Source organism: Salvelinus namaycush, chromosome 19, assembly GCF_016432855.1.
Source record: "Salvelinus namaycush isolate Seneca chromosome 19, SaNama_1.0, whole genome shotgun sequence".
NCBI classification, from domain to species: domain Eukaryota; kingdom Metazoa; phylum Chordata; class Actinopteri; order Salmoniformes; family Salmonidae; genus Salvelinus; species Salvelinus namaycush.
In genome coordinates, this window is record NC_052325.1 from 31,934,967 (window position 1) to 31,955,667 (window position 20,701).

The 20,701-nt window shown below is 44.7% G+C and overlaps 2 protein-coding genes across 2 annotated transcripts in view; both read right to left on the reverse strand.

Moving 5' to 3' along the window:
* The window catches only part of mao (monoamine oxidase), a 70,050-nt gene extending 64,362 nt beyond the window's left edge, over positions 1 to 5,688 (reverse strand). Inside the window, exon 1 of the mRNA XM_039014297.1 lies at positions 5,676 to 5,688. Within this exon, the coding sequence (XP_038870225.1) occupies positions 5,676 to 5,688 (13 nt within the window). The remainder of the gene's footprint in view (positions 1 to 5,675) is intronic.
* A 3,052-nt stretch (positions 5,689 to 8,740) lies between these two features.
* Positions 8,741 to 17,475, reverse strand: LOC120063988 (norrin cystine knot growth factor NDP). The gene is made up of 3 exons (XM_039014299.1): positions 17,463 to 17,475; positions 16,924 to 17,093; positions 8,741 to 8,965 (listed from the first exon to the last, which is right to left on the reverse strand). The coding sequence occupies exons 1-3, from the start codon at positions 17,473 to 17,475 to the stop codon at positions 8,741 to 8,743; spliced, it is 408 nt and encodes a 135-aa protein (XP_038870227.1).
* Positions 17,476 to 20,701: the final 3,226 nt, after the last annotated feature.

The window sequence follows — 20,701 nt, forward strand, 5'->3', positions numbered from 1 at the left end:
CAGCCCGAGAGGATGCTCTTAATTGTGCATCTGTAAAAGTTTGTGAGGGTTTTAGGTGACAAGACACATTTCTTCAGCCTCCTGAGGTTGAAGAGGCGCTGTTGCGCTGTTGCGCTGTTGCGCCTTCTTCACCACACTGTCTGTGTGGGTGGACCATTTCAGTTTGTCCGTGATGTGTACACAGAGGAACTTACAACTTTCCACCTTCTCCACTGCTGTCCCGTTGATGTGGATAGTGGGGTGCTCCCTCTGTGGTTTCCTGAATTCCACGATCATCTCCTTTGTTTTGTTGACGTTGAGTGAGAGGTTGCTTTCCTGACAGCACAATCCGAGTGCCCTCACCTCCTCCCTGTAGGCTGTCTCATCGTTGTTGGTAATCAAGCCCACTACTCAATCATCTGCAAACTTGATAATTGAGTTGGAGGCGTGCATGGCCACACAATCATGGGTGAACAGGGAGAACAGGAGAGGGCTGAGCACGCACCCTTGTGGGGCCCCAGTGTTGAGGATCAGCGAAATGGAAATGTTGTTTCCTACCTTCACCATCTGGGGGCGGCACGTCAGAAAGTCCAGGACCCAATCGCACAGGGCGGAGTTGAGACCCAGGGCTTAATGATGAGCTTGGAAGGTACTATGGTTGTCACGATCGTCGTAAGAACATTCGGACCAAAGCGCAGCGTGATATGGGTTCCACATATTTATTGAAGTGAAACGCACAAAACAATAAAGAACAAACGAAATGTGATGTCAATGAAGTGCTCACAGGAAACTACACATAAACAAGATCCAACAAAACACAGTGGGGAAATGGCTGCCTAAATATGATCCCCAATCAGAGACAACGATAAACAGCCGCCTCTGATTGGGAACCATACAAGGCCAACATAGAAATAAACAACCTAGATTACCCACCCTAGTCACACCCCGACCTAACCGAAATAGAGAATAAAAAGGCTCTCTATGGTCAGGGCGTGACAATGGTGTTGAAGCTGAGCTGTAGTCGATTGAACAGCATTCTTACATATTCCTCTTGTCCAGATGGGATAGGGCGGTATGCAGTATGATGGCGATTGCATCGTCTGTGGACCTATTGGGGCGGTATGCAAATTGAAGTGGGTTCAGGGTGGCAGGTAAGGTGGAGGTGAAATGATACTTGATTATTCTCTCAAATGATGACAGAAGTGAATGCTATGGGGCGATAGTCATTTAGTTCAGTTATCTTTGCCTTCTTGCTTACAGGAACAATGGTGGTTATCTTGAAGCATGTGGGGACAGCAGACTGGGATAGGGAGAGGGAGAGATTGAATATGTCCGTAAACACACCAGCCAGCTGATCTGCGCATGCTCTGAGGACGCGGCTAGGGATGCCGTCTGGGCCGGCAGCCTTGCGAGGGTTAACACTTAAATGTCTTACTCACGTCGGCCATGGAGAAGAAGGGGGGACGAAGTCCTTGGTAGCGGGCCGCGTTGGTGGCACTGTATTATCCTAAAAGCGTGCAAAGAAGGGGTTTAGTTTGTCTGGTAGCGAGACGTCACGGACGACGTGGCTGGTTTTCTTTATGTAGTCCGTAATTGTCTGTAGACCCTGCCACATACGTCTCGTGTCTGAGCCGTTGAATTGCGACTCCACTTTGTCTTTATACTGACATTTTGCTTGTTTGATTGAGGGAATAACTAAACTGTTTATTTTTGGCCATATTCCCAGTCATCTTTCCATGGTGGAATGCAGTGTTTCGCGCTTTCAGTTTTGCGCGAATGTCGCCATCTATCCACGGTTTCTGGTTAGGGTAGGTTTTAATAGTCATAGTGGGTACAACATCTCCAATGCACTTCCTTATAAACTCAGGAATGTCAATATATACTTTCTATAATATTCTACAGGAAGGCCGTCCAGACCAGGTGATTTCCCTGCTTTCATAGATAAAGTGGCATTTCTAACCTCCTCTTCTGTTATAGTTCAGTCCAGGTCCTCTACCTGGCTATCTGATAATACAGGTAATTCTATACCAAAAGTATCCATATCTATGGGGCTCGCTGAACAGGAGAATGCATATAAATCTCCATAAAAACATTGACACACACTGTTTATCTCTTTGGATGAGGTCACCATCTTATTGCCCTTCTTAATTGCTGGAATTACTTTAGAAGTGATCTGCATTTGTAGTTGTCTTGCCAGTAGCCTGCCTGTCTTCTCACCTCCCTCATAAAAACTGGTTCTAAGTCTGAACAGTGCATCTTCTGCCTTTTTATGTCCAGCACCTAAAATGTTCTACTGCTTGAGTTCCTGCACCCCTTATAAAATATTGGCTCAAAGGTAATGTGGAGTTCCTGCACCCCTTATCAAATATTGGCTCAAAGGTATTGTGGAGTTCCTGCACCTAAAAACAGTACAAACAGTACCGGAACTGAAAATGAATACTTCCGTCCATGAGTATTTCAGTCCAAGTCAAGCACTACACATATAGCTATATATATAACCCCCCCCCCCCCCCCCCCCCCCCGAGAATTCTGTTTCATTCTGGGTTAGGCCTAGTGATAAAATATTAGCATAGATGTAGGATCGTAATTTTGATCACCCTGGACAGCAGGAAATTCAAACTTGTAGTGTATTCAAGGTTAAAAAAGGCTTCTAAAATGAATAATTTCCACTTTAAAATGTCAGACTTGATTTGCCCAAACAAATAATGTATCACCCCCTACAAAAATGTCCATTCATTATAATCCACACAATAATTCACATTTCCTGTTGCTGCAGAATTATTTTCCTGCTGTGAGAATATAATCAAATGAAGATACTATATATCTAGGTGAATGCATGGAAATCATTTGGTTTCTCCCGTTTGCGAGGTGTTATCATTGTTTATTAGAATGCAAATTATGAATTTGCTTTGATAAATGCATCACGTATTAGACATTTATTATGTAAAAAGAGCAATACTATTGCCTTTCAGGTGAGCTATCACTGTTTACTGAGAATGTGTAGAGGTGCTAATAGTTTATGCCGTGGACGGCTGGGTTGGCTGTAGTTAGATAGATGAGTAGAAGTCTTTAGTTTGGGTTGATGTAAAAATACAATAGGAGTATACCAAACCATTGGGACATGCAAAGACAGAGGAGATAGAATGTAGCTGTCAGAGTTGGGGATCAATTCCAGTGAGACCATAGTAAGGTTAGAAAATGATCCAGAAATATTGTATGAAGATTTAGATTTAGTTAATGGACAGAGTTGCCCAAAACTGCAGGCAATGTTTGAGAGTGGAGTTTATTCAACAGTTGTGTGTATTCCAATGGTTCAACAGAGGGCGATGATGTCCCACAATACCTTTTACTCTGGACAACAGGATTCAATTCAAGTACCCAGTCCAAAAATAACCCATATCCCTATACAGCTTTGGTGTTACCAGCTCTGAAAAGACCAGATAGGTGTAAGCAAAATGTTTGGGGATGGCTACTCTAAGCCTTCCGATGAACTTAGGAGAGCTTTGTCATATCGCTTACACCTCTAATATCTCCTTCAGGGCTACAAAAACATAAGATAAAGAGGCAAAGGGTTGTTTCTGGACTGGGCTATAGAGGGTGGGTTGTAACTTGTTTTTCTTGTTGACTGTATACTGGAAATACAATTTAAGATGATTGTATATTTTCAGTAACGACAGATGACGGTGATGGATGGGTTGATGCTGTAATGAAGAGAATTGTACCATATCTTCTGTAACTCAAGAAATACAAATGAGAAATAATATAAATGCAGGTTATTTTGCTCAAGTTTAATAACATTAACACACTCAATCCATTTTCTCTCTCACGTTCAGCATTCCACCAGTTATCTTCCTATTGATCCACTGTATATCAAATCAAATGTTATTCGTCACATGCTTCATAAACAACAGGTGTAGACTAACAGTGAAATGCTTACCTATGGGCCGTTCTCCACAATGCAGAGAGAGAGAAAATAACACGTAACAATACAAGTAATGATAAACACACAATGAGTAATGATAACTTGGCTATATACACAGGGTACCAGTAATGAGTCGATGTGCAGGGGTACAAGGTAATTGAGGTACATATAACTATGAATGAAGTGACTTGGCAGCAGGATACATAATAAACAGTAGCAACAGCGTATGTGATGAGTAAAAAAAGTTAGTGCAAAAAGGGTCAATGCAGATAATGAGGGAAGCTATTTGGTTAACTATTTAACAAACAATTTATCAATCTTATGACCTGGGGAGTAGAAGATGTTCAGGGTCCAGTCGGTTCCAGACTTGCATCGGTACCACTTGCCGTGCGATAGTAGAAAGAACAGTCTATGATTTGGATGGCTGGAGTCTTTGAAAATGTATAGGGCCTTCTGACATCGCCTGGTATAGAGGTCCTGGATTGCAGGGAACTCGACCCTAGTGATGTACTAGACCATACGCAGTATCCTCTGTAGCGCCTTGCAGTCGGATGCCAAGTAGTTGCCATACCAAGTGGTGATGCAGCCAGTCAATATGTTCTCTGTGGCGCAGTTTTAGAACTTTTTGAGGATCAGAGGGCCCATGCCAAATCTTTTCAGTTTCCTGAGGGGGAAGAGGCATTGTCATGTCCTCTTCTTTACTGTTTTGGTGTGTGTATTGTGGACCATTCTAGATCCTTAGTGATGTGGACATAGAGGAACTTGAAGCTCTTGACCCTCTCCACTACATCCCTGTCGATGTGGATGGCGTGCTCGGCCCTCCATTTCCTGTAGTCCACGATCAGCTCCTTTGTCTTGCTGACGTTGAGTGAGAGGTTGTTGTCCTGGCACCACACTGTCAGGTCTCTGACCTCCTCCATATAGGCTGTCTCTTTTGTCGTTGGTTATCCGGCCTAGCACTGTTGTGTCGTCAGCAAACTTAATGATAGTGTTGGAGTCTTGCACGGCCATGCAGTTGTGGGTGAACAGGGAGTACAGGAGGGGACTAAGCACACACCCCTGAGGTGCCCGTGTTTTGAGTGTCAGCGCATCTCCCTGACTAAGGGCCTTCTCCCCCGAATGCTCAGTTTGGCCTGGCGGCCAGCTCTAGGAAGAGTCTTGGTGGTTCCAAACTTCGTCCATTTAAGAATGATGGAGGCCACTGTGTTCTTGGGGACCTTCAATGCTACAGATCCTTTTTGGTACCTTTCCCCAGATCTGTGCCTCGACACAATCCTGTCTCGGAGCTCTATGGACAATTCCTTCGACCTCATGGCTTTGTTTTTGCTCTGACATGATCTGTCAACTGTGGGACCTTATATAGACAGGTGTGTGCCTTTCCAAATCATGTCCAATCAATTGACTTTACTACAGGTGGACTCTAATCAAGTTGTAAAAACATCTCAAGGATGATCAATGGAAACAGGATGTACCTGAGCTCAATTTCAAGTCTCATAGCAAAGGATCTGAATACTTATGTTAATAAGTAATAAGTAAAAAGTAAAACATTTGCTAAAAATTTTCTAATAACCAATTTTTGCTTTGTCATTATGGGGCATTGTGTATAGATTGATGAGGATTTTTTTATTAATCAATTTTAGAAAAAGGCTGTAACGTAACAAAATGTGGAAAAAGGGAAGGGGTCTGAATACTTTCCGAATGCAGGGAGCACCCAACACATCCACTCATTTTACCACATCCACTTTTTACCTGGCATAGTTCACCACTATAGTACCTTTGATCTTCATGTCTAATATAAAGACCTTTGGTTGTGTCCAAATGTGCTATATGATTCAAACTAAAATATTGGATCCAACAACCCAACCCTGCAGCGACAGGCCAAATGGATCCTGTTGTGTCTTGGACCATCTAAAAAGCATCACAGTGAGCAGAGTGATGTGAAGTCATCATCCAATTAGAAACATATGGCTATGAATGATAATTTCCTTTGTATGATTTTTATTGAACGTTGAATGGTTATGATTATCACCGTTGTGAGGAAAAAGTCAAAGATTGTAATATAAATCAATGATTTGAAGGGTTATGAAAATACCATATGTGCCTTATTGTCTCCACCTGGAAACATTCCAACCCAAGAATTCCTGGAGGGGCTAAAATGAATTCTATATTTGATGATGACATGTGAGCGTGTTGTTTCTGTTATTAGAACTGCAGCACTGTGTGTGAATGTGTGTGTGTATGTGTGTGTGTGTGATCATGGCTGCTTGCATTGCCAAACAGCTCATTCATATGCCACTTTTAGGGCAGCCATAAGAACATTGTTAGCGTCAGTGTGACAAGCATTATGTTGCTCCTCTGTCTTGCTGTCAATTCAATCCCCACATAATTATACCCACAGGTTCACGGCATGGAACTGTGTGCGTGTGCTGATGAAGGAGACACACAGAGAGGAGACAACCAGTGAGGGACAGATCAATCTCTAGAAACAAAGGAAGAGTGTTTTATTATGTTCATGTGTGAAGCAGCCAGTTGTGCTGTCAGCAGAGAGCTGCATTAAAAAGTCCTCAGACCAGTAAATTGTATGATTTCATAGGGGAGGGTACAGTTTGAGGCCATAGCAAAGAACAAAGGCATTTCAGAGGAGGGAGTGTGAGTGAGTGTGTGTGTGTGTGTGTGTGTGTGTGTGCGCCTGTGTGTTTGTGTCCATTCCACTCTATTCCAAAATGTAACCCTCCCCCATACCTTAACCTGCTAAATACAATAGTTGACTCCTGATACATTCAATGGTTTGGGACTGTCTTAAATGCACTAAAGAAGAACATGCACATATCCAGAGTAAGTCAAAATGATGTTTTTGAATTGTGACTGGTGAGCAGCACAAGCCGTACACGTTTCCTTTCTCAAAGTATCTAACCCCTTGTATTGAAATTACATCATTAGTAAAGTAGTAACACTTACTGATAACAAAACATGTCAGTAATCATAAACTCTGGCATGATAATAATATTAATAGTTTCAACATCAACAACAACCATATTGTCAGTTGCACAGAGTATTTAACATAAGCATTGACAGACCCTTTCCCTTTAGAGAGTATATGCAACTCCATAAAATGGCTTCCCATCAACAGAATGTCCCTCCGGATACTCCACTCTGCTGCCTCTCTGCTGCTAGTCATTTTGTAAGAGTCTATCCTCTGAGAGTCATGTTTTACACAGATAGATGAAAGGCTGGGTTTGAGTGTGCTAAATGTTTATGGTCTGGCTAGGAGACGGGGCTCCGGTGCAGTTAAAAACAGTTAATACACATACAGCATATATTGTAGGATACATGGCCTGTTCTGTCCCATGCTGCTTTTAAAGGCCCAGTGCAGTCAAAATGTAGTTTCCCCTGTGTTTCATATCATATTGTACAACAGCTGTTGAAACTAACACTGTAGAAGTGTGATTTTTCTTTTAAATCACTGTTATTTCCTGATAGTTGCTGGTTGAAAATACAATCTACACGGAACCTTAACAGCATTTTTGCATGGATAGGAGTTTGGGCTTTCCATGGTGACATCACCCTGCGGTAAATTGGTTAATAGACCAACATCAAAGAAAGTTCCAAACCTCTCTGCCAATAAATTTCCCTCTCCCCACTCAGACCACCCTCAGACAGTCCAGGCAAAATTCTTGCTTGAGAAATAGTTTTTTTTGCTAAAAAGCTATTTTTGATCATTTTAATGTAAATCTGTTACAGTAAGGTACTTAATTGTTAACCCAAAAATTATTTGATATTGATATAAAAATGGCTGATTTGGGCCTTTAATGACATTTGTTGTTGTGTTGTTTGGCACTGGTGGGTTTTTATGACGTTGGCACCATATCTTTATTGATGCCTGTAATGATGGGTGACTGGTGAGAGAGTGTGTGTAGTAAGAGAGGGGATGTGTGTGTGGATGTGTGTGTGGATGTGGGTTGTTTTTGCCTGTAATGAGTGGTGAGAGGTTGGCTGAAACCCTAAAAGCAGTTAGTTGTTTAGGGTCTAAATTCATGGGAGGGAATGGAGGGTTGTATGGGATCCGGGGGAATCGCATCTACCCTGGATGGATTAGCAGAAATTACTCTTTCAGGGAACCTTGAGGAACTGATTGTTCTGCTTGTTCTAGACACACAGAATTGGGGATCAGGGTTCCTAATTGGTCATCGGTTGGGGACTGAGCCACTGGAAGAGGAATAGGAACTCAGGTCTCAGAGTCTTGCAGTTTGATCCAGACTGATAGGTAGTGAATTTAGGATGGAAAAAAAGCAGTTTGACAAAGAGTCACGAACGAGAATTAAGGTTCTCATGACTGACTTCTCAGTCAGGCCTAGAAACACAAGTAGAACCATGAAATTGTACATGGGGTTCCTCAATGGTTCTTAACTCCCCCTCCCCTCCCCAATATCCCTGTTCCAAAAGTCCAGGGCTCCTCTCCTTGTACATTTATGGTCAGATAGCAGTTGGGGCACTGGAGTCATTATCGCCAACAAGCATGATGGTTCTATATGCGTCCATGGGTTGGGCCTAGACTCACAGGTTTTAGAGTTCGATAGGGTGCTAAGGGTTCCACTACTTGCAGATGAAGGCCAGCGGAGAAGTTAGGGCACTTGAATCATCATACAGGGACAAAAACACTGTCTTGTTCCATTGGTCAGGTCTAGACTCACGGGTTCTACAAAGGTGTGGGTTCTTCAAATTCTCGAGTTCTAGGATTCCACTCCTTATAGCTGCAGACTCACAGGGGTAGAAACTCTCAAAGAGCCGGTTCTAGCGTTTCTAGAGTTCTAAAGTGTTCTAAAATGTTATTTTCTCTGCTCAGCTGCACTCCTCACAGTTGCAGGCAAGGATGTAGCGGTAGGTGGCGGTGATGCGTGTTCCTCCGGCACAGCGGAGCCTCACAGCCTTCAGCTTGGAGGTGTGGGGCCTGCAGCAGAAACAGGTGTTCTTAAAGGGCTGCTTCAACACCGAACTGAAGGAGATGAGAGGGTCGGAGCGGGACGTGTGGCTGCAGTGGCCCTCACACCGAGCCAGCAACACCATCTGGAGAGGAGGAGAGGAGAGGGGAGGAGGAGGGGAAAGGGGAAGATAGGAGGAGTGAGGGGAGAGGGGAGAAAACATACACTTAAAGGGAGTTTAGAAAACAATAAAGTTATGTTATCCTGTTCAAGGAGCTGATGTCTATATACTATAGTTCATGTCACAGTCAGGCTTTGTATTCTCTACTGTAATCTACAGCCTGTAGTATAACTCCCAGTCTGTGGCCTTGCGCCTGCTGTGATAGGAGTCAGGCTGGAAAGCTCAGGGTTAGTCACACGCACACTCACACACACGCACACGCACACGCACACACACACACACACACACACACACACACACACACACACACACACACACACACACACACACACACACACACACACACACACACACACACACACACACACACCACACGCACGTAAATCACATGAGTAACCTCGCCTGAGACTTGCGTTAGCTCCCTGAGCTCTCAGCAGGCTAACAGCAGTGACACAAACACACAGTATCATAGCCCTAATGAGTGATCTTGTTAATTACTAATGATTCAGGGCTCCATCCTTTCTGTGTGTTTGTCTGTCAGAAGAACACCACGCTGCAGAACATGGCTGACCCTTTTCTTTGTGTTCTACTGATCCTCATCTAGACTTGATGGCCTGCCTGTGATGTGACCACTTTCTATTGCCTACACACGCACGCACGCACGCACGCACGCACGTACGCACGCACGCACGCACGCACGCACGCACGCACACACACACACACACACACACACACACAGACAGACACAAACACACATGCACTCCCTCTGATGCCTCAACAGTGAATCATCACTCAAACACACTTACCAGTACACACACAAACACACATACACACACACACACATTGCTGTCGTGTCCGCAAGTGGACTCCTGTGTCATGTTCCCTGTCAGCTGCCTCGTGTCGCCACCGATGTCACCCTCTCTTACAATAGCTCATCTGGGGCCAGGGGATATGGATATCTTTCTGTCTCTCGTTCTCTCTCTCGGTCTTTCTCTCCCTCTGGATATAGCCTGTCTGGGGATAGAGGATATGACACACACACACTTGCCGGCGACGACTGCAAGGGAGTTAGCAGCCACTTTAGGAACGTGTCCTCATTACAATAGCTGAGGACTAGACAGTGAGCTATCAGCTAGGAAGAGTTTTAGGTATTTTCACAGAGAGAGGTTGGAAGGCTTTGTGTGTGTGTGGAGGGGGGAGAAGAGGGGAGAATGGGCAGAGGAGGATTGAGATTCAGAAGACCATGGCAAGTTGACAGCTGGGCAGCAGATCAAGGCTCCTTCCCCTTGCAAAAACTTTCCGCCTTCCCAGTCAAACTTACAGATACACATGCACCTACTTAGGCACTGTTGCATACTGTGCATTGGGAAAGTATTCAGACCCCTTCCTATTTTCCACATTTTGTTACGTTACAGCCTTTTTCTAAAATGGATTCACTTCATTTTTGTCCTCATCAATCTACACACAATACCCTATAATGACAAAGCAAAAACAGGTTTTTAGAAATGTTTGCAAATGTATAAAAAATAAAAAACAGAAATACCTTATTTACATAAGTATTCAGGCCCTTCGCTATGAGACTCGAAATTGAGCTCAGGAGCATCCTGTTTCCATTGATCATCCGTGAGATGTTTCTACAACTTGATTGGAGTCCACCTGTGGTAAATTCAATGGATAGGACATGATTTGGAAAGGCACACACCTGTCTATATAAGGTCCCACAGTTGGCAGTGCAAGTCAGTCAAAAACCAAAGGAATTGTCCGTAGACTTCCGAGACAGGATTATGTTGCTGGACAGATCTGGGGAAGGGTACCCAAACATTTCTGCAGCATTGAAGGTCCCCAAGAACACAGTGTCCTCCATCATTCTTAAATGGAAGAAGTTTGGAACCACAAGACTCTTCCTGAAACTATCCGCCCGGCCAAAATGAGCAATCGGGGGAAAAGGGCCTTGGTCAGGGAGGTGACCAAGAACCCGATGGTCACTCTGAGAGAGCTCCAGAGTTCCTCTGTGGAGATGGGAGTCTAGTCAGGATCGAGGGAAAGATGAACGGAGCAAAGTACAGAGAGATCCTTACTACCGGAGGTTTATCCGGGGTTTTGGTCAGGTAGCAGCTCCCATTACCTCACAGCCAAGACAACACAGAAGAGGCTTCGGAACAAGTGGCTGAGTGGCCCAGCCAGAGCCCGGACTTGAACCCGATCGAACATCTATGAAGAGAACTGAAAATAGGTGTGCAGCGACGCTCCCCATCCAACCTGACAAAACTTGAGAGGATCTGCAGAGAAGAATGGGAGAAACTCCCCAAATATAGGTGTGCCAAGCTTGTAGCGTCATACCCAAGAAGACTCGAGGCTGTAATCACTGCCAAAGTTCTTCAACAAAGTAAGCACACTGCTGAAGGGGGGACCGGTGCGGCTGCAGTGGTCGGCTGAGCCGGACAGGGCTTTTGCTTTGTCATTATGGTGTATTGTGTGTACATTGATTGAAAAACAACAACATTTTAATCAATTTTAGAATAAGGCTGTAACGTAACATGTGGACAAAGTCAAGGGGTCTGAATACTTTCTGAATGCACTGTATATGTGGGACAGAGAGAGGTCCTCCTCCACAAACAGTCCCCTAGGAACCCCTGTGTCACTCTGGGCCCGGCCCTAAGCCCAACAAGGGATCACTTACACTCATTAACACTCCTTTACAGCAGGAACTGTCACTATCACTCACTCCTCACTACAGATCCTCAGTGTCAAACCATGGACTGCATGTTGTATAGTCCACATGCCTTATACCTCAGAAAGGGAGCAGAAAACTCCATCATATGTTACTCAGCGCCTGTTTGCCACACTAATTTTTCTCTTTCCCTCTCCACCCCTTTTCTTTCTATCTTTCTATTCTTTGTTTCTATTAGACCTCTCTCTCACCTCTCACTTTGTCTCTGTCTCCCTCTCTCTCTTTCTGTCTCTCTCTCCCTTCTCTCTGTCTCTATCTCTCCCCCTCTCTCTTTATCTCTGCCTTCCCCCATCACCCTCTCAATTTCAATTCAATTTAAAGGGATTTACTGGCGTGGGAAACATATGTTTACATTGCCAAAGCAAGTGAAATAGACAATAAACAAAAGTTAAATAACCAATCAGAAAGTAAACATTACACAAAAATGTTTCAAAAGAATAGAGACATTTCAAATGTTATGAGCTTGTCAATGACCTTGACACCTTGAAAAGCTCATTTCCTGATGATGGCTCGCCGCTCTTCGTACTTGGCAACTTCAACCTCCCGACTTCTGCCTTCAGTTAATTTCTAACCAACTCTCTCTTTCCCCTCCTTGCCCCGTTTGACCTCACCCTTTCCCGGTCCCCTACCACCCACAAGGCAGGCAATACTCTTGACCTCATCTTTACTAGAGGCTGTTCGCCTACTAATCTCACTGTAACCCCCCTCCAGGTCTCTGATCACTACTTAGTTTCCTTTTATGTCTCCATTTCCTCCAACCCAAACCACTCAGCCTCTACCCAGATGATCAGGTGCCGTCGCAATATTTGCTCTCTCTCTCCTACACTACTCTCTCCGCTTCTATCCTATCATCTCTCTCTTTTGCTAAATTCTTCTCCCTCCTGTCTCCTGATTCTCTCTTCAACCCAACTCTCCTCCCTTTCCACATCCTATGCCTTGCACTGTCTCATTTCTTCCCGGCAAGCTCGGCCCTCCCATTCTGCTCCGTGGCTGAGTGTTTAAGCAAAAATGGAGGAAAACTAAACTTCCGGAGGACCTATCATCCTTCCACTCCCTCCTCTCTACCTTCTCTTCCTTTGTATCCGCTGCTAAAGCCAATTTCTATCACTCATACCAGTTACTCTCACACTGGTGTCCCCCAGGGCTCGGGTTCTAGGCCCTCTCCTCTTTTCTCTTTACACCAAGTCACTCGGCTCCGTCATATCCTCATAAGGTCTCTCTTATCATTGCTATGCAGATGACACTCAACTTACTTTTCTCATTCCCCCTTCGGACACCCAGATGTCGACACGCATCTCTGCGTGATAGCTCAGCTTGGATGTCGGCCCCAGACCTCACAGTTATAGAGGGCATTAGGTTATTGTCCCATTTTGTGACTTCTTGGTTGGCGAGTGGACCCCAGACCTCACAGTTATAGAGGGCAATGGATTCTATAACCGATTCAAGTATTTCTAGCCAGATTCTCTTGGGATGTTGAATGTTATGTTCCTTTTGATGGCGTAGAAAGCCCTTCTTGCCCTGTCTCTCAGATCGTTCACAGCTTTGGGGAAGTTACCTGTGGTGCTGAACATTGCTGCGGGAACTTACTTCCATTCAGCCACAAGAGCATTACTGAGGTCGGGCACTGATGTTGGGCGATTAGGCCTGGCAGGCAGTAGGCGTTCTAATTCATCCCAAAGGTGTTGGGGTTGTGGTCAAGTTCTTCCACACCAATCTCGACAAACCATTTCTGTATGGACCTCGCTTTGTGAACGGGGGCATTGTCATTCTGAAACAGGAAAGGGCCTTCCCCAAACTGTTGCCACAAAATTGGAAGCACAGAATCATCTAGAGTGTCATTGTATGCTGTAGCATTAAGATTTCCCTTCACTGGAACTAAGGGGCCTAGCCCGAACCATGAAAAACAGCCACAGACCATTATTCCTCCTTCGCCCAACTTTACAGTTGGCACAATGCATTCGGGCATCCGCCAAACCCAGATTCGTCCAACTGCCAGATGGTGAAGCATGATTCATCACTCCATAGAATGTGTTTTCACTGCTCCAGAGTCCAATGGTGGCAACCTTTACACCACTCCAGCTGATGCTTGGCATTGTGCATGGTGTTCTTAGGCTTGTGTGTGGCTGCTCGGCCATGGAAACACATTTCATGAAACCACTTCTACGCTGCTGCTACTCTCTGTTATTATCTATGCATAGTCACTTTAATAACTCTACCTACATGTACATATTACCTCGACACCGGTGCACCCACACATTGACTCTGTACCGGTAACCCCTGAATATATCAATAATATTGTTACTTAATGCTTCTCTTTAATTATTTGTTATTCTTATCTCTTACTTTTTTTAGGTATTTTCTTAACTGCGTTGTTGGTTAAGGGCTTGTAAGTTAGCATTTCACTGTAAGGTCTACACCTGTTGTATTGGGCGCATGTGACAAATAAAATTAGATTTGATTAGCTCTTCGTGTTGTTGTTTGTGAAGTGTGTTCCAATTTTTCCAGAAGTGGTTCAATTCTATGGATTCTTCGATTACATTGAGCTGGTTTCTGACGTGCTGTTCCTTCTTTTTTCTTGGTGTATTTCTGTGTTGTTTTAGTGTTGTACCACAGTGAAGGCGTAGGCTCAGGTTTTCTGGTTCTCTGTGTTTTTGGTTGGAAATGTTTCTTAATTTCTTTGTTAGAGTTTTGCATTCATCAAACCATTTGTAATTGTTGTTAATTTTCTTAGGTTGTTTGCTGGAAATTTGGGGGTTTGATAGGGAAGCTGAAAGGTCAAATTTACTGTTTAGGCTTTCTACTGCCAAGTTTACACCTTCACTATTGCAGTGAAACATTTTGTCCAGGGAGTTGTCTAAAAGGGATTGGATATTTTGTTGCCAAAATGTTTTTTGGTAGGTTTCTACACTACTTTCCTTTCATCTATAGCATTTCTTAAAAGTCTGCAGTTTGTTGGGCTTTGATGCCTCTTGGTTGAGTGTTGCTCTTTTCAAGTAGACTGTGATTTTGCTATGATCTTATAAAGGTATCAGTGGGCTGATTATGAACACTCTGAGAGACTGGGTTGAGGTCGGTGATAAAGTAATCTATAGTACCACTGGAAAGGGATGAGTTGTAGAAGTCCCATAGGAGTCCCCTCGAAGCCTACCATTGACTATGTACAGACCCAGCGTGCAACAGAGCTGTAGGAGTTGTGACCAATTTTGGGGGGCTGTTTCGTTGTAGTTGTGTCTAGAGGGGCATATTTGGGAGGGAATGCTGTCACCTCCAGGTAGGTGCTTGTCCCCCTGTGTCTGGTTCTTGTCCAATTCTGGCATGTGCCTGGCGCTGCTGTGGTCTGGATGTAGGTCTGTTACTTCTGTGTGAGGTGCTGGGACTGCGGTTGAGGGCCATGTCTTTCAGGGTCCTGGCAAAAGTAGGGACTGCTGTTTTGTAGAGGTGGACCTGGTCTTAAAGGCTGTTCAGGTCCAGGGTGGAGTGATGGGCCAGGTAAGCATTTGGTTTTGAGGTATTTTTTCGTGGTAGCAGTGTGGAGAGAGCATTGGGGAAAGTGGAATAAACGTTTTCAATCTCTCCCTTTCCTGCTGGGGCCACCCTTTCCTGCTGGGGCCACCCTTTCCTGCTGTGGCCACCCTTTCCTGCTGGGGCCACCCTTTCCTGCTGTGGCCACCCTTTCCTGCTGTGGCCACCCTTTCCTGCTGGGGCCACCCTTTCCTGCTGTGGCCACCATTTCCTGCTGTGGCCACCCTTTCCTGCTGGGGCCACCCTTTCCTGCTGTGGCCACCCTTTCCTGCTGGGGCCACCCTTTCCTGCTGGGGCCACCCTTTCCTGCTGGGGCCACCCTTTCCTGCTGGGGCCACCCTTTCCTGCTGTGGCCCCCCTTTCCTGCTGGGCCCACCCTTTCCTGCTGGGGCCACCCTTTCCTGCTGGGGCCACCCTTTCCTGCTGGGGCCACCCTTTCCTGCTGGGGCCACCCTTTCCTGCTGTGGCCCCCCTTTCCTGCTGGGCCCACCCTTTCCTGCTGGGGCCACCCTTTCCTGCTGGGGCCACCCTTTCCTGCTGGGGCCACCCTTTCCTGCTGGGGCCACCCTTTCCTGCTGTGGCCACCCTTTCCTGCTGGGGCCACCCTTTCCTGCTGTGGCCCCCCTTTCCTGCTGGGCCCACCCTTTCCTGCTGGGGCCACCCTTTCCTGCTGGGGCCACCCTTTCCTGCTGGGGCCACCCTTTCCTGCTGTGGCCACCCTTTCCTGCTGGGGCCACCCTTTCCTGCTGTGCTCTCAGGTTGTTTGTGTTTTTTCAACCCCCCCCTTCCCTGCCTGGTCTGGTCTAGGTGAGTCATGCTTCTGTTGTGTGTGAGGTGTTAGATGTGGGCCACACTACAGACATTTGCTACTCTCTCTGTGGGGGCTCGTTTTAATTTTGGCCTAGGTGAGGAACTCACACAGAGAGATTGAACAGACTGCATTTATCTACCTCTGCCAGGGGTCACTGAGAGAGAGAGAGATAGAGAGAGAGAGATTGCTATTTGCATATTGTCACAACACTGTATATAGACATAATATGACATTTGAAATGTCTTTATTCTTTTTGAACTTCTGTTACTTTTGTTTATTATCCACTTGCTTTGGCAATGTTAACATATGTTTCCCATGCCAATAACGCCCTTACATTGAAATTGAATTGAATTGAATTGAGAGAGAGAGAGAGAGAGAGAGAGAGAGAGAGAGAGAGAGAGAGAGAGAGAGAGAGAAAAATACATAGACAGTGAACAATAAATGAGAGAGAGAGAGGAAAAGACCTACTCGTTAGAGAGAGCAGACAGACTTTTGGCTGTGTTTCCCTGTCTGTAGTCCCAGGGGTCTGGTTTGGAGGTTTGAAGCAGATTTCTGTTCTGATATTTATCATGTAAAACATCCTGTAAAACCTCTGGACTGGCGCTGTTATCTAAAACAGCTTGTTAGCTGGGATGAATGACAGGATTGGCTTACAGTGTGTGTATATGCGTGTGTGTGTGTGTGTGTGTGTGTGTGTGTGTGTGTGTGTGTGTGTGTGTGTGTGCGCCCACACGTGTGTTTTGACTTACAGGGAGATCTGACCTCCTTTATCATTATCTATCTGCTAGTGTATCCTTGTCCGTGTGTGAGAGAGCATGTGTGTGCACATGCTAGTGTGTGCACATTCAGCCGGCTTACCTTGGAGTTACACTTGTAGATGGGGTGTGTGATGGTCTCTACGAAGTGATGCCTCATACAGCGGTCTGGGTCTGTGTCTCCCAGGTGTGTGCTGTGTCCGTTCTCTGCCTTACTGCTGCTGGCATGCACTACCACCAATAGGGGGCAGAAAACCAGCAACAGCACCAGCCCTGAGGAGGGAGAGAGGGGGGCTGGGGTCCGCATACTTGGGCCAGGGAGGGCTGGGGTGGGTGGGACAGGAGTTAGGGGGTAGTGGGGTAAAGTCCAAGAGGCACGGAGGAACTTTAGAGGTGACACAAAGAGGTCCGAAAGAGGGACACCCTCTGTCTTTCTCTCTGTCCACTTATTTTTTTTCTGTTTGTCTGTTTGTCTCTCTTCTCACTGGGAGTGACTTTTCTTTCTTTTTTTCTCTCTTTCTTGTTCTCTTTACTGATGTGAAAAAGTGAGGCTTTCCCTTGTCCTCTCTCTAATGGAATTGGCGTGGAGCTCCTAGCCCGGGCCCAATGTGCTGCTGCAGTCTGGTCTGTGGGTCCTCACACCGGTCCTCTCCATATCGCCTGTCTGGATCTAGGGATAGAGGGAAATAATAAAGGAAGGGTAGATGGGTCAACTCTTTAAAGCACCGTACATATTTCACCTCTAATCGAGGAGTGATTTAGACCTGGACACCAGGTGAGTGGAATCCCTGACTGATCAGTGGTATGAATCAATCTATTAACTGAGGAGAGGGAAAATCACAAGAGCTCTGGACGTTGAGTTATGCTATAAAGATGCCTGCGTTGCACTTTTCCTTGGCTCCTCATAGACTACGCAGGGGATGCATTGTTTCCAAACATTTGTGATTTGATTTATACAAATGTTACAGTTGCTATTTAAGTTTTGTTGCGGGATATGGTTGGATCTGAATTGATTTCACAGCTATTTGTGTTTTCAAATCCTTTCTAGTCTTTGAAGAAATCCCACAGATCTCGTCTGGTACAACTCATACTGGTTCGTTTTTGTTGTTGTTGTAATATTGCCCGTTCTAATATGGCATTTCCGCTAAGCATTTGACGTTACAGACTTATTCTAAAATTGATTCAACTGTTTTTTCCCTCATCAATCTTCACACAATACCCCATAATGACAAAGGAAAAACAGGTTTTTAGAAATTGTTGCTAATTTATAAAAAATAAAAAACTGGAAAAAGGGAAGGGGTCTGAATACTTTCCGAATGCACTGTGTGTGTGTGTGTGTGTGTGTGTGTGTGTGTGTGTGTGTGTGTGTGTGTGTGTGTGTGTGTGTGTGTGTGTGTGTGTGTGTGTGTATATATATATATATACACATATATATATACAGTGGGGAGAGGAAGTATTTGATACACTGCCGATTTTGCAGGTTTTCCTACTTACAAAGCATGTAGAGGTCTGTAATTTTTATCATAGGTACACTTCAACTGTGAGAGACGGAATCTAAAACAAAAATCCAGAAAATCACATTGTATGATTTTTAAGTAATTAATTTGCATTTTATTGCATGACATAAGTATTTGATACATCAGAAAAGCAGAACTTAATATTTGGTACAGAAACTTTGTTTGCAATTACAGAGATCATACGTTTCCTGTAGTTCTTGACCAGGTTTGCACACACTGCAGCAGGGATTTTGGCCCACTCCTCCATACAGACCTTCTCCAGATCCTTCAGGTTTCGGGGCTGTCGCTGGGCAATACGGACTTTCAGCTCCCTCCAAAGATTTTCTATTGGGTTCAGGTCTGGAGACTGGCTAGGCCACTCCAGGACCTTGAGATGCTTCTTACGGAGCCACTCCTTAGTTGCCCTGGCTGTGTGTTTCGGGTCGTTGTCATGCTGGAAGACCCAGCCACGACCCATCTTCAATGCTCTTACTGAGGGAAGGAGGTTGTTGGCCAAGATCTCGCGATACATGGCCCCATCCATCCTCCCCTCAATACGGTGCAGTCGTCCTGTCCCCTTTGCAGAAAAGCATCCCCAAAGAATGATGTTTCCACCTCCATGCTTCCCGGTTGGGATGGCGTTCTTGGGGTTGTACTCATCCTTCTTCTTCCTCCAAACACGGCGAGTGGAGTTTAGACCAAAAAGCTCTATTTTTGTCTCATCAGACCACATGACCTTCTCCCATTCCTCCTCTGGATCATCCAGATGGTCATTAGCAAACTTCAGACGGGCCTGGACATGCGCTGGCTTGAGCAGGGGGACCTTGCGTGCGCTGCAGGATTTTAATCCATGACGGCGTAGTGTGTTACTAATGGTTTTCTTCGAGACTGTGGTCCCAGCTCATTGACCAGGTCCTGCCGTGTAGTTCTGGGCTGATCCCTCACCTTCCTCATGATCATTGATGCCCCACGAGGTGAGATCTTGCATGGAGCCCCAGACCGAGGGTGATTGACCGTCATCTTGAACTTCTTCCATTTTCTAATAATTGCGCCAACAGTTGTTGCCTTCTCACCAAGCTGCTTGCCTATTGTCCTGTAGCCCATCCCAGCCTTGTGCAGGTCTACAATTTTACCCCTGATGTCCTTACACAGCTCTCTGTTCTTGGCCATTGTGGAGAGGTTGGAGTCAGTTTGATTGAGTGTGTGGACAGGTGTCTTTTATACAGGTAACGAGTTCAAACAGGTGCAGTTAATACAGGTAATGAGTGGAGAACAGGAGGGCTTCTTAAAGAAAAACTAACAGGTCTGTGAGAGCCGGAATTCTTACTGGTTGGTAGGTGATCAAATACTTATGTCATGCAATAAAATGCAAATTAATTACTTAAAAAATCATACAATGTGATTTTCTGGATTTTTGTTTTAGATTCCGTCTCTCACAGTTGAAGTGTACCTATGATAAAAAATTACAGACCTCTACATGCTTTGTAAGTAGGAAAACCTGCAAAATCGGCAGTGTATCAAATACTTGTTCTCCCCACTGTATATATATATATATGAAAGCCAGTTTCATAATAATGCTTGATGGTTTTTGCGACTGCAAAAATATATATATATAAACACTAGCGGTCAAAAGTTTGAGAAGACCTAACATCCTCAAGAGGCAAATCATTTTGCAGCAATCACATAAACAACATCCCATATTAAAAGGCCACACATACCAGTCAACAGTGTGGACACACCTACTCAAGGATTTTTCTTTACTTTTACTATTTTCTACATTGTAGAATAATAGTGAAGACAACAAAACTATGAAATAACACATATGGAATCATGTAGTAACCAAAAAAGGGTTCATGAGGTAGTCACCTGGAATGCATTTAAATTAACAGGTGTGCCTTGTTAAAAGTTAATTTGTGGAATTTCTTTCCTTCTTAATGCATTTGAGCCAATCAGTTGTGTTGTGACAACGTAGGGGTGGTATACAGAAGATAGCCCTATTTGGTAAAATACCAAGTCTATATTATGGCAAGAACAGCTCAAATAAGCATAGAGAAATGACAGTCCATCATTTATTCAAGATATAAAGGTCAGTCAATACGGAACATTTCAAGAACTTTTAAAGTTTCTTCAAGTGCAGTCGCAAAAACCATCAAGCGTTATGATGAAACTGGCTCTCATGAGGACATGATTCCATATGTGTTATTTCATAGTTTTGATGTCATCACTAGTATTCTACAATGTAGAAAATAGTAAAATAAAGAAAAATCCTTGAGTAGGTGTGTCCAAACTGTTGACTGGTATGTGTGGCCTTTTAATATGGGATGTTGTTTATGTGATTGCTGCAAAATGATTTGCCTCTTGAGGATGTTAAAGTTTTCTGAATCA